A 14523-nucleotide genomic window follows, 5' to 3' on the forward strand; every position below is an offset into this window, starting at 1 on the left:
ATCAGGAAGCTAGTTTCAAATACGCCCAGCCTGAACTCCCAAGTTCATTGACCATACCTGCCATAATATCAAAAATCCTACATAAATTCCCCCCAAATTCTTGGATCATTACCAAAAGTTAATCGTTTGGTACTTGTGTCATTCTCAACCTTTCCTGCAAGTTTCATTCCAATCCGCTTAATATTTTTTGAGTTATTTTGCGCACAGACAAACGAACGAACGAACGAACGAACGAACAAACCAACGGTAACGAAAACATAACCTCCTCCCTTGGCGGAGGTAATAATCATTTCTTCGACTGATTGATTTCGTAACGAAATACTCCATGCGACACTTGGCGCTCCATGGTTTTTGGTTTCATTTGTAGCATCTGAATCCGGGCCTTTGAGTCCAGAACACCATTGTCTTAACTATAGTCCTCTCTCCCTCTCTCTCTCTCTTTCTCTCTCACTCTCTCTCCCTCTCTCTCTCTCTCTCTCCCTCTCTCGCTCTTTCTCCTTCTGCCTCTCTTTCTCTCAATATCTTAAATGTAAATTAAACTTAGAAATGAACAATCGTCAATGCTGTGACACTGGCTCATCTTTTGGGCACATAAAAGAAAAGAAGTAGTTTACGAGATTTTTCAGTACGGGCGCTTTGGGATGAACGTTATGTGGGAAGTTCTGTGCGACGGTTATATCCCAGGCGTCTATGAAGGCCACCTTGGCGTAATCCGAAAAGACCTCTCTCATCTTTAGATCGATGGTTTTGATGTACCATTCGCTGTTGGTAAGAATGGATATCAGGCCCTTGTGATTCCTGGTGTTGGCGCTCTTCAGAACGACCAGTGTGTTAGGGCTTCTTGCGTGCAGCCTCTCCACCGCCGCCCTGATGTCCTTAATTCTCTGCAGGTACATTTCGAGTGAGTAGATTGTGTAGTGAGTTCCAACGCAGATCAGAACGACCGTGCGATCATTTGCCTCTTGGCTGTCCAACCTGTTGACGATGTAGTCCAGTGAGTTTCGGCGTAAGAAGGAAGACGGTCGCGCAGGAAACCCTTGGAAGTTATAATGGACAGTGATGTTGTTGGTGGTGTCTGCTGCCACCTTAGGACCTGCTTGGGTTTCCGTCTTGTCCCTTGGTCTCTTTCCTCTCAGCGTTGGTCCATACGCACTTGCCAAGAAGTCATAGTATTGCCGCACAGTGGAATCCCCATAGATGTAGATGTCCCTATTTCGCATGCACGCCAAGGCCTCTGCTTTATCTGGGCGTTGTATTTCGCACTGGTCCGAGTACCACACGTCGTTGAAAAAGAATCCTGAAGGGATGGCGTTCTTGAGATGTTGACCGGGAAGACACGGCGGCAAAGACTTCTGGTACTTCGTCATATTACCCAACCAATCTGAGAGAAAGTGAAAGTGAATAAAATGACTCGAATACGCCTTATAAAAGTACATAAATACAACATGCCAGCTATTCAAAGTAAGATATTGGCTAATTGGTATGACACGCATGTTCGCCTACATTCATTTTTCTCTGTATTTATTATTTTACATATGTACTTTTGGAGCAAAAAAGTTTACATACAACTGGAAGAATACAATTATCCTCAAATTTTAACAACTTCTTTTAATCCTTTCAAAGTATATGTTAATGGGGACAGACAATTTTTGAATATATGTGTAACGTTTATAATACATGAGTTTTCAAAAACACTCAATCGCATATGCATGGTTCAAAATATTCCTCTGCAGAAGATCAGGAGGTCAAAAGTTTGCACACATCAATCCCAAATTGTTATACTAATCCCTCTAGTTTCTTTCGCCGCCCGTAGAATTGCAAGTCTGGACCATTCATCCTGTTGAAAGATCATTTACAGTTCAGTCACTTTTTTTGCCTTTCTAGCTCGAAAATTTCTCTCTTTTTTTGGCTTTGTCCGTAGGTTCTCTGTTTTTTTCTTTTTTACTGTATTTACTTCACATTGCTCTTCTGCCATTTTCACTAGTCACTTTTGATGAATGTTCTTGGCCATTGTCATGCTGCAAGACCGGACTCCGAACCAGAGTCAGGTTCCAAACTTAGCTTTTCAGGGCTTTTATAGGCAGTCATCTTTTTATATACGATGTCATCAAAATTTTCCATTCCAAAGAGCCAGTACTTTATTCGTACAGCAAACTTGGCAAAGCAGACTCATTACATGTCATGGTGCTGCTACCAGAAGTTTCAAGATGCGTTCATGGCGCCGTGAACAAAAAAGATGACTGCGTGGAAATATCACGTGACACCCTGAAAAGCTCAACTTCGGACTTGAATCTGGATCGGAATCGAGTCTTCCAGCATGAACTGAGCATGAACCCTACTAGGCCTATATTATCTACACAGTGTGTATATATTTGTAACATTTCAAAATAAAGGTTCTAAACTAAACAGTTTTACATGACACACTGCGTTTTATCTTTCAGCTTGTTTGCCTGCAGGGATTCATGCGGGACGAACTCAATAAAACTGTTTGCCGCTGAAGTGCGTAGTTTGATATGCAAATGCTCCTTTATCTTGAGTAAATATGCAGACAGTGCGTAGTATCTCTAAACCCGGAATAGATGCAGGTGAAGGAACTATTATATCTTTCTTTTCAGAACAACCGCTGGTTTAATCTAATCACTCCACACCTCAGGTACCACTATGAAGTTCAGAATGTTTTCTTCGATGTTCTTTGATAGGAAAAGATATTGTGCGATAGAAAGGAATCTTTTCAATTTATAAAAACAAGGTGACATTTGAATAACGAAGGCTTTGTTTCCTAATCGGCATTCCTAGAATGGCTTTGTGAGCATTTGATTTCAGTCGATTTTTGTCCCCTTCCTTATCTGCATTTTGTTACTGAAACAATTTATATTTTCTCAGTTGTAACCAATGATAAAAGCAGGATCAGGCTGTTATGAACTTGAATCTATGAAGGTAAAGAAAGTAATTATGTATTTTAAGACGACCATGCCAAATTAAATAAGTGAAAAGACTGAGCTGCAGTACATTCAGTCCACAGGATGACAAAAGCAAGATTCGTTTGAAATGTCTTAGGTCATTGATGTGTAAGAGGTATGCATTGTGAATATTATTTGGTTATTTCATGTACATATTCGTATCATTTTAATTTGGCTTTTCTTTTGCTGGTTAAAATGAGAGTTGTTACTTTGTAATGATTTTGTATTATTTTGATGATGTGAATAATGAAATTTCAACATGTGATCAAATGGCTTACTTACCGTTGGTGTTATTGTTAACGTTGAAAACGATTGGAGAACCTTTAATGGGTACTTTGTGCCTGCAAATGAGATATATATTTCATTTATTATTACAATACATCAGAAAGTTGCTTATTAATCATCTAAAGATGTTTGCTGGTAGTTGAAAAGAACAAGGGGAGATATCAGTGGCAACTTGTATTTTCAACCAAATTCTTTCTGATCTTGGATAAACATTGAAATAACATTACTTTAATATTTGAGCCTCTATGCCATCATCCTCATATACATATGCATATACATATAAATATACATATACATATACATACTACATATACATATACATATGCATATACATATAAATATACATATACATATACTACATATACATATACATATACATATACATATACATATACATGTATACATTTTTATTTAAAAGGGTTGGTTTATCTGCTCAGGGACCACATATTCTCAACTTTAAGCACATGGCACTATAGTTTTATGTACACTACATGATGGGAAATGAAACCAAATTGTCTGGCATGCCCCTTTAACGATCCGTTTATGGGCGTAATGACGCAATCCAGTTGTTGTTTTTATTGGATAATGGGGAAAAAACAGATGCAAAGTGTAATCTTTAATTCACATGCTTATCACTGTGTAAAGACGTGTCGTATCAAAGATACTGACGTTAGTTGTACTATTAGCTGCCCGGAGCACGGAGTTCATATGAATAATGGAATACAAACGCGCACTTTCATAACCACAAAGTAACGCTGCATATTATCAACGGATCGTGTGCGACCATCTTTTCCTACAGGTCTGATCCCACACGTATTATTTTCTTTCCTGAGAGTTTTAATCACATGGAGCTAGCGTGATTATAATGTGGCTCTTGTTCGAAAAATGAAATGAACAAAGAAAACACCACAAACGTGGTAGAAGATATGAAGAGTTTGTTCGCAAAAACCGAAAAGTTCATATTTGCCAAATGGAGATATTTGCAATTAAAGGTCAAGAAAAATAAAGAGAATGATATGAAAATTTTCACTTCTTTTGACCATAACTTCAAAAATTTACCTTTATATGTAGTGACCAATATATCATTTAAAAGGTATTATTATGTACTTTATGACAGAGACTGTACTTCAAAATCTTCAAAAATGGACTGATCGGTTTTTGCAAACAAACTCTTCATATACAACTTTGGGAAGTGAGGGCAGGTTTTCGGATACAGTTAAAGGGGTCATATAGTCTTGGTTGAGACATAACTTCAGGTTTCTAACATTTTTGTTGGCATAATGAGAAACCTCATATGAAATATGAAAGAGTATGTAATTCCAAGAGGGATTCCGCATTTATTTGATGAAAATTGGTTTTGAAATGGCTGAGATATCCAAAACAGAGCAATTTTGATAAAAGGTTGGACCCACCTTTTATTAAAATCGCTTTTTTGATTTTGTTTGTGAATGGCTCAGCCATTCCAAAACCGATTTTCTTTCAATAAACTTTGAATTTCTATTTGAATGGTATGATCTGTATTATTTCATAGGTGGTTTCTTGGTTTCTCGCAAAAAGTTAATGGCCAAATCTTCATCTCCTCCAATATACCATTCCTTTGATGAAATCAATGACATTTTAATGCTTTGTCTGTAGTCCTATCTCTCCCTCTCCCCTTCTCTTTGTAGTTGTTTTTATCTATGCAGACCTATTGTCATAAATGTACACTCTAAAAAAATCCGAGTCAGAACTGACCCGGAACTGGGTCCGTTGGGGTCACACACCGTTCCGGGTCAAAAATGACTTGGGATTTGGTCATGAAGACCCCGAATGGGGTCACGCTGACCCAATTCATGACTCTGAATGGGTCATATCTGACCCCATTCAGAGTCATTTCTGACCCGGAACGGTGTGTGGCCCCAACGGACCCGGTTCCGGGTCAGTTCTGACTCGGATGTTTTAAGAGTGTACATATAATATTGATGACGTATTATGGATGTCTAAATGACGGCATGCATGTACACATATTGGATTGACAGGAATTGAGATGAAGTTTCTATCTGTAAAGCTGCCAGTGTATGCATGCAAAAGGAAAGAACACACACAGTCAATGTGACAATTACAGCATTCTAGGTATAGTGCCTGCATTATTTTGTGGCTACTGATGCAATGTAGTAGAACTGCTAGTATGTTCAAGCACACCCCTCCAGGGAAATCCCTTTCACCCATGTGTGTAGTTGTGTATATATACTAATTCCTAGTATGTATTATGTGTGTGTGTGTGTGTGTGTGTGTGTGTGTGTGAGTGAGTACACACCGTGAGCCAATGAATACACTGTACAGTACATGTTTTGTAGTGTGCAGCCCGGTGTTTTCTTTAGCTAATTTTAGCTAACTTTTTGGCATACCATGCTTATAATTAGACAATGAGGGTGTGTGGAAGGACCTAGAACTCACAGATACGTAGCCCTAGGTTTGAGAAATTACAGAACGTTCGAGAATGGTTGAAGGGACCTAGACAGGCAACAGAAAGTCCGACGTATAGGCAGAGTACCCTACACCTTTCCTCTGAGAGTTACGTCACTTCTGAAACTGAAAGAACTAGTCAGGCTGTGTTGCTTGCTGACCTGCTATATATTTTGTGGCAATAAGGCTTGAAAGACATATTGCCTGTGAACAGTTGATTCACTTATATTGGTGGCCGATTTCATTTTCATCTATGTGGACATTGCTACATCGAAGCTGTGGCTTGCTGGATGACTTGCTGGATAATAACTTGTTGGATTATCATTTGCAAACTAACTGGACGTGGTCGTCACGACCTAGTTTGGATACTCACGCGTCACCGTGGGTAAATACTTTACGCGTATTTGTTCAAGGGTGTGGTACTAAAATAAGTTATATAAACAAATGCGAGCAACAGAGCATGCATGGCTGTTCTGAAATTTTGCACTCAATATTATGAAGAAATTGCAGAGGGTACTTGAACATGAACTTGAACTTGACACAGGACAATTGCAAGCCTGTCGGCTAATAGGAAGTGAGAGGTGACGATATTTTGTCATACATTGTTGTTTATCATGGTGGACAATGTTGATATGGCAGCATTAATAGTTTACCAAAATGCCCAATTTGCCTCTCAAAGTATTTTGTGAAGAACTTTCTTTTTAAGTTTGTGACAAAATGAAACAATAATGCAGATTTTCATAATTGCGAAGCAAACATATCCATCCTATTATTTTCAAAAGAAAAGAGATATTCGATCGCTTGTTAGATTGCTCAGATTTTTGTTCTTTTTTTGAGGGGATGGAGTGGAAGTGCCCAATATGCCACCCACCATCATTTAGACTGAGACCAGATTCAATCGTCTCATATCGATGACGAACCAAATAGTTTCTATAATTGACAAAACGAACTTTAAAGATGAAAAAATGAAAGTTGTGTCATACATGCTCAGATACTGTTTTTCCTCTTCCGTTAACATGTCCAGGCAAAAAGACGCGGAGCTGCCATTCGTTACCCACATGGTCCAGTCGTCACACTTTAGGGCGCCATTTGTCGGAAGTTGGCAGAAAAACGGATAGCCCGTCCGGTTATCCGTGAAGTCACACGCGGATTCCTATCAATGTTAGTTACACAAACACAGACGGTAACAGAATTTAGATATATCCCTAATAAACAACTTGATTGAATGAATACGATTGATTTAGGATGGGGGGGGGGGGGTTGAGGTTCTAAATTATCCATTTAAGGAACAACGTAATGACCTGCCGCTGTTTGTAGATTATACTCTACAGGAAGGTTGCCAAATGAAAACGGCTGCATTGAAACAATCAATTGAAATCAAACAAAAGAATTCTAACGTCCCTAGCTGCGCGGAGGGTATGTTCCAAAGCAAGGTTTCGCTAGGAAAGCGTCCGTGGAGTATGGATACTGATCGTCGACCAATCAATCTTGTATTTTACAAGGAGGGTGAAAAGCATGATACTCAGGTTCCTATAGGCATATCTTGGGAAGATATTAAACTTGCGTTTTTAATGTAAGCTCACTTTGTTCAAGTTAAAAAGGTGAAAAGGAGCAGAGCAATGCATGAAACTTTTATTTAAGTTATAAGAATTTTGAGGGACGGAAACATTACAACACACAAAAAACATACTCTTTCATCAAAGGCATAGAATTATATAGGGATATACTAAGTTGGACGTATGAATGTCCATACAATATACAAATGAAGAAAAATGAACAAAAAGAGACCTAGTATAAAGTGTCTTTACAACAACAACAAAAAGTTTAGATGTATTCAATGTTAGTTGCCCCCACATGTCAGAGTTGGTGCCCTTAAAAACCCAGATTCACAGTTGGTGCCTTTAAAAGCCCAGATTCAGAGTTGGTGACCTTAAAACCCAGATTTCTAGGATAAGTTATTTTCATTTGTCCTCCACTTACGTCGGCAATGACTTCTGGTACACATTTGCGGTCCTCGAAAACTGGCTTCTTATCGACCGTCGTCATGTAGCGGCCGGTGAAGACCATTCTCGCCGGCTGGCCCGGCCCACGAATCTTCTCGAGCACTCGGACCGCCTCCGCGCAATGGATCATGGACACGTGAATCTCCATCCTACCCGGCCATCGGAGGGTGACGTTTTCGACGTAGGTTCCGTTGCCGAGATCGTTCGTGACGTCAAAGCTTGTCGAAGACTTGCTCTTCGCCGTGTACAATTTTACGCGGAAGTAGTCCCCTCCATATTTCTTGGTTAGATTCTGTTCGCTTCGCGCGTTGATACGGATCTGTATCACGTCACCGACCTTGAAAACGCCGGGATTACGGACCAGCTCTACTGTAGAATATTTATTGCTCGTGAATGAAAGTTTCTGCCAAGAAATTAAATTTTCAAAATTTTATACATATATATATATATATATATATATATATATATATATATGTCTGAGAAAGAGACAGCGAAAGGGAAATAGAAAGAGAGAGGGGGATTTGATTGATTGCATATACAAGCAGGCTTTTGTGCAAGCACGTTCCCGTGTGGGAATTTGTGAGATCATGTCGATCTATACTCGGTGAATTAACTAATTGCCTTTCCAATCAAATGTTGGCTACATTATGTTGTAACTTGATACATGTTTTTTCCTTATGAATTAACAAAGTAGTTTTATTTATACAGCTGCATTTGCATGCTTCATTCGATTGTTTTTTGCTGGTTTAAGTTTCATTACATTACCCTGATTTTGGTACTATGTTAAAACAGTCAATAATTTCGATGAATACCGAAAATAGATTCTTTGTCCCTGCTTTCCAGTCATTGAATGGAATATTTATGAGTCTATCTGTCTTGGGACCCTAACTTGGTATGTGTAACGAATGGATAATGTAAAAGATAATGGAAGTGCAGCGTACTGGAAGGAGTAAAACATAATGATCTTCTGTCAATTAAGTTTGATACCCTTGAAACATTTGCCTTTGTTTGTTCGTGTTTTGTTTGCTCGATAGTCTGTTTGTCTTCATTCTCCATCTGACAAGATGGCTGGATACCCCATACTTAGCTGCAGTATAAAAGATATCAGGCCCCTGTTGCATAAAAAAGATGCAACCAAACTTACGTCAAAAATCAAACATAAGTCAGTTATTACCCAGTCAGATCCGAGTATTCAGAGACTAATGTTTGATCTGAACTTTAAAAAAAATGTATAACAGGCCCAAGTGTCATAATGATAATGATATTACGATAGATGCAATTCAAACTTTAAATCAAACGTCACTTTTTAACAAAATAAAGTTATACGATCAATATTAATGTTGATTCATTGACTTCAAACGCTCAGTAAAGTGAGCTTGAGATCAATCATAATAGCTCATTATGAAACGGGCCCTGGTCTCCAAATGGGGCTAGCTCTGAATACTGTGAGTAATGAGTATTTGGTGAATAATGGTGTTTCATGTTCGGGAACAATATCTCCCGCCTGCATGCGTAGGGATGAATTGTGACGCGTTTCTACCTTCTCATATTCTACCTTAAAGAGATGATATAATTATGGTTGAGATGACCAGCTTCAGGCTTCCAATTACCTTTTTTATTATGAGATATTGAGAAAGATCTAATAGAATATTAAACAGCATACAATTCTAAGAGGAAGTTTATTTAAGGAATATTGGTTTTGAAGTAGCTGAGACATTCAAAGCAAAGCGATCCTAATAAGGGGGGTGTCTCTTTGTTTTACTTTGTGTGGTTTTTTTTTCATTCTTTTCATTTTAATTTTTTTTTGATATCTCAGCCATTTCAAATCTAGTTTTCATCAAAATAAACTTCGAATTTCTCTTAGAATTGTATCCTCTGTTATATTTCATTAAGTGGATTTTTAAATTTCTTGCAAAAACTTAAAAGCTGTATCCTTATGTCAGTCAAAATATCCCTTTAACCTTTTGTGTGCTTTGAAAACCGAACGGCACCGAAAACATAATAGCGTTGCGCACACTGTCTAAAGTCACTGATACAGAAAATGTTAATAAGTGACAAGTTTTGACGTATCATTGCCCCTTGATTTGGTTGTTTCTATTCAAGTTTGATCTATTTTCAAGTGCTTGTTGTGGTACGTTTTTACTAGGTCAGATTTGACCAATATACGAATTGTACCCAAATCGAACTGATATAGCTTTGAATTTTTGGTATCCTGGATGCTTTCTATAATCTCTTGGATAAGAGCGGACACATCCTGGCACCGTCAATTGAAGGGTACTGATGTTCATTTTGAGTGAGAGTTTCTTTCGATATCGCCTGCGGTTGAAAGGCTCTATTTTGACATAGATTGTAGGCAGCATTGTAACGTCACTGGCTTGACTTTTCTTATTCAAGATTCAAGATTCAAATTTATTTTCATTTCCATCAAGTAAAAAGAGAAACTATACACAATGTATAAGCAAAACATATATGTAATAACTGCAAAAACGTAAATTAACAAGCTACATGCAAAAATTACTAACTCAATCGCCATGAACAAAACATACTTGCATTTTTTTCAATGTATACATATACATATAGTACAAGTAAATTAAGATTTGGAATGGAAAGAGAGGGTCCCACTAAAAAGCAAAGCGTGTACAATATGGGATGCTCAGAAAATACATAAGACAGCGAAAAATGAATTAGCGGAACTACAAATCGATATAAAACAAAATCAAACGAACCAATGTCTTATAATGTATCATATAGAATAACAGAAGTTTTGATTAACAGAGGTGTTTCGAAGGGATGGTTTTGTGACAAATTTATTTTCTTTTCTCTTATGGTGGATTACGGGGATTGGAAGTTTGACATGACCAATGAGTTTCCCATCAGTGCCAGCAGTGTAATCATCCCATGTCATTTTTATTTGCAGAGCTAGGATTTACATAACGTGAGAAAAAAAAAAACGGCGACAAAATTCGTCACTGGGAAACTAGGATGTCATGGATGCTTGAAAAAAAATGCTGTCTTTGAGGCAGCTGCAAAGCAAATACAGTACTAGTAGTACTGTGAGCATGCAACTGTGCAATCTCTCATGCACAGCACTTTAATCAAGCTCCGAATTCTGAGTCTCTTCCCTCGCCCGAAAAAAAAAAACGATTTTGTTTTTGGGAAAAAATATGATTGATTCCCGAAAGATGTGAATTCCATGAGAGATTTAATTGGCATGAACAACATTTTGGCAAATATCTTGGTTATATAACAAAGCAAATATACGCCAGCATGGCTTTCAAACAGACGAGCGTTTGTGCAAAGACCAAAAAAAAAAAAAAAAAAAAGATTTGCAATAAGAATGATTGTGAAGGACGAACAATTTACAAAAAGATGAATGTTCGATAGACAGATATTGTATACAATAGTAACTGATTTGTGAATGACAGATGATTTGCAAAAAGACGAACGATAGAGCAAGATATGAACGGTTGTGAAATAGATTAAGAGTTGGCAAACAGACGATTGCTTTCTAAAAGAAGAAGGCTTAATAATTGACAAATATATCAGAGAAGTACTTTCTTTCCTTGAAAGTAAAATAACTTTTCAAATGACTTTTTTTTTGTCAAAAGACAAAAATTAGTATAATCTATTCCCTTTTGGCCTGTTTGTTTGGTCGTTTTCATGCTCTACTCGACAAGATGGCTGGATAGCCTTTAGGGCTCACACCTGAATTGTAAATAAAATGGAATGTACCAGACCTCTTCACAAATTCGTACCAAAGATAACAAAATAAATGAAGGAAAAAAAATCAATAATGCTGTTTGGCATAAAACTGAAAGCTGCTGATATTGAGTATGAATTCCTCTACGAACTGCATTTTGGTTTGAAGACAAAAGCTTTTCTCATGGAATTTAAAGGGACTATAATACATACCCGATCCCTGATTGGGATTGGATAGGCCCTTTTCAGAGTCACACACTTACCCTACAAAGAATACGTGGTGCACCGTGAAACCTTCTACCACCCAACGTTCTATTTATACCGCCACGGAAGCCTTTAAAGATTTCAGGGTGTAGCTCACTTATCCAGGTTAGTGAAGATGAAACGCCTCATTTCTCCCAGCTATTTTAAAGATTTTTTTTTTTGAATTTTGAAATTGAACACTCGTCTCTACGGGGAATTGAGTATATGGATATAACAACGACCCAAGTCCAATTTTTGGCAAAATTCAGTTTGACATGGGAAATTGTAGCTTATGCATGGACTCATCTTGTGTGTAAATGATAAATCCTAATTACCCCCGGAAGTGCCTGAAATGAATGAGTTAAATCTTATATTAATGTAAGAATGACGGACTTGGGTCATTCTTACATTCATATAATAGCGCCCTCTCTCATCCTTCTCCCATCTCTATAGCAGAATATCATGTATATGAATCAAAGAACGACCCAAGTCCATATGAATCAAAGAACGACCCAAGTCCAGCAAACAAAATGGCCTCTCCACAATTAATGTAAATGTTAATTGTCATAATAATATTATGTTCTAATTTGTATATACAATGTTGCCTTCCCATCACAGTTAAATAGAATATTATTGGACAAATAAAAAAGATATGAAGTTTTTTTTAGTTTACTCGAAATGATCCTCCATGGACTTGGGTCGTTCTTATATTCATATACTCAATTGTTTACCCGTGTGAGCCCTATATACAGGTACATCCCTTACTTGTGGTCTTCCATACATGGGTTCGGCTGTAGGAACAGTGTACTCGGGGCGGCCCATTAATTCACCGGGCTAGTCCCCAGTCACATAATGCTCTGCATCCGGAGTTACGTTCAAAAGAGTCATTTTTCCTGCGGACTCTCGCGGATCTCTTGCCGTCATAAGAATTTTTAATAAAAAAATATTGGAAAAATGCAGGCGAAACGGACAGATACGATCAGATGCGGACACCTGCGTCCATTTGCGGATAATACGAATTGACACCTTATTGCTTTTTCGACTCGCGTAAACTTCTGAATACTTCTGATTACTTGCGGGGAGTTACGGATAGTTTCAGATTGTTATGAATAATTATGGACAATGTGGTTTTCTATGACGATCCCTGCACAGTTAGTGTATTATGACGACAACGTTATCACATATTGGACTGTCTTATATTGTACACTAGGGAAAAGCTGAAATTATGTCACGTACAACTTGTGAAGACTTTTCGCATTCCTTTATTTTCATTTACAGCAATAGAAGAAAAATGACATTTTGAACTCTAAGTTTGAATTGATTTTGTGCAACTCAAATACGAATATACGTCATCAATGTTCAGTATACATAGCATAATTATACCACATATAAATATAGTATAGATCGATGAGTTAAACAATATAGTAAGAAAAATTAAATTACAGTCATGGAATAGAAAAAAAAAACAATCAATTTTGATTTAGCTGTAATTGTGCATCGATAGTCATGACTTATTGGGTTATGTTAAGGAGACTGATATAACAAAGTTACCGTAATGCTTGATAAGTTTCCAGATATATATATATATATATATATATTCATATATATAATCTGGACGTTGAATAGAAACTCCTATATTTCCAAAAAATAAAAAAAAATAAAAAATGTAATACTCATTCCATGGAGTGTAAAGTGGTTAAGAAAATACTGTCGTTCTCATTTTATATAGTTTATCGCTGCTCCACATCGTCCCCGGCCAGAAAAGTAAATGCTTAATGATGTAACCCCATTCTCTACCCGAAAGATTGACCTTTTTCGAATAACATTCATTCAGAGAGTGCAAGAAAAGTAAGTTCAGCACCATGGGTCAACAATGTCATCTGTATATGGGTGCCACGTAAAATGACCATTTGTGGGAGAAATTTCATAACTCGACCATGCATCGGTTCTATCACTCCACAGCTCCGACTGCGTCGCAGTGTTCCTTCAGATACAATGCGCTGCAGCTGAGCAACACGGGTGGTGCAGTTTACCATGAGTCTCTATTCCCATGGGAGAGGAAAACGGAAAACGCCAAAGGACGCACTTGTCGGCAGCATCCGTAACTGCCCGTAAATGTCCGTAAGCGGTCGTAAGTGCTGTGATACGTTAAAGGACAAGTTCACCTTCATAAACATAAGGATTGAGAGAATGTAGCAATATTAGTAGAACACATCATTGAAAGTTTGAGGAAAATCAGACAATCCGTTCAAAAGTTATGAATTTTTGAAGTTTTTGTGCAGTACCCGCTGGATGAGAAGACTACTGCAGTGTATGAATAACTTATATATCACATGCGTACAACAATATAAGAAAAATATAAAGAGAATTTCACAAAATTCCATCTTTTGAAAAAAGTACACATTCCCCTGACTCGTTACCGACAAATGTTATGGGTAATATTATTCCCCCTGCCTTTAGAAAGAGGCAAGTCAAGTGCACTTTTATTATGCCAAAAAAGTGAAAATATGTTGAATTTTCTTTTACATTTTCTTTATACTGTTGTACGCATATGACTCACAAGCTGTAGTAGTCTCCTCATCCAGCGGTTTCAACACAAAAATTAAAAAAAATCATAACTTTTGCATCGATTGTGCAATTTTCCTCAAACTTTCACTGATGTGTTCTACTAATATTGCTGAATTTTCTCAATCCCTATGTTTATGAAGGTGAACTTGTCCTTTAGCTTGCGGTTGATTTCGGATACTTACGGTGGACGGGAATAAACGCAAATGCACGGGAGGTAAACTTATTTGCGGATGGTCTGCGTCTAAGCTACGGATTGTTACGTTCAGTTACGGATAGTTACGTTTAGTGACGGTTACTTGCGTAAGTTTGCATCTGTGGAG

At 37.6% G+C, this 14523-nt stretch overlaps 1 protein-coding gene across 1 annotated transcript in view; it reads right to left on the minus strand.

The window, feature by feature from the left end:
- Positions 1–450: 450 nt before the first annotated feature.
- Positions 451–14523, minus strand: part of LOC139716713 (NXPE family member 3-like) — a 33920-nt gene continuing 19847 nt past the window's right edge. Inside the window, exons 2-5 of the mRNA XM_071628241.1 lie at positions 7671–8096; positions 6674–6843; positions 3243–3301; positions 451–1381 (exon numbers count right to left, since the gene is read on the minus strand). Coding sequence (XP_071484342.1) covers positions 558–1381; positions 3243–3301; positions 6674–6843; positions 7671–8096 — 1479 coding nt within the window. The 3' untranslated portion in view covers positions 451–557. The remainder of the gene's footprint in view (positions 1382–3242; positions 3302–6673; positions 6844–7670; positions 8097–14523) is intronic.

The sequence above is a fragment of the Diadema antillarum genome, unplaced genomic scaffold (assembly GCF_040938485.1).
Source record: "Diadema antillarum isolate AM-2024a unplaced genomic scaffold, OU_Dant_1.0 scf00000069, whole genome shotgun sequence".
Taxonomy (NCBI): Eukaryota; Metazoa; Echinodermata; class Echinoidea; order Diadematoida; family Diadematidae; genus Diadema; species Diadema antillarum.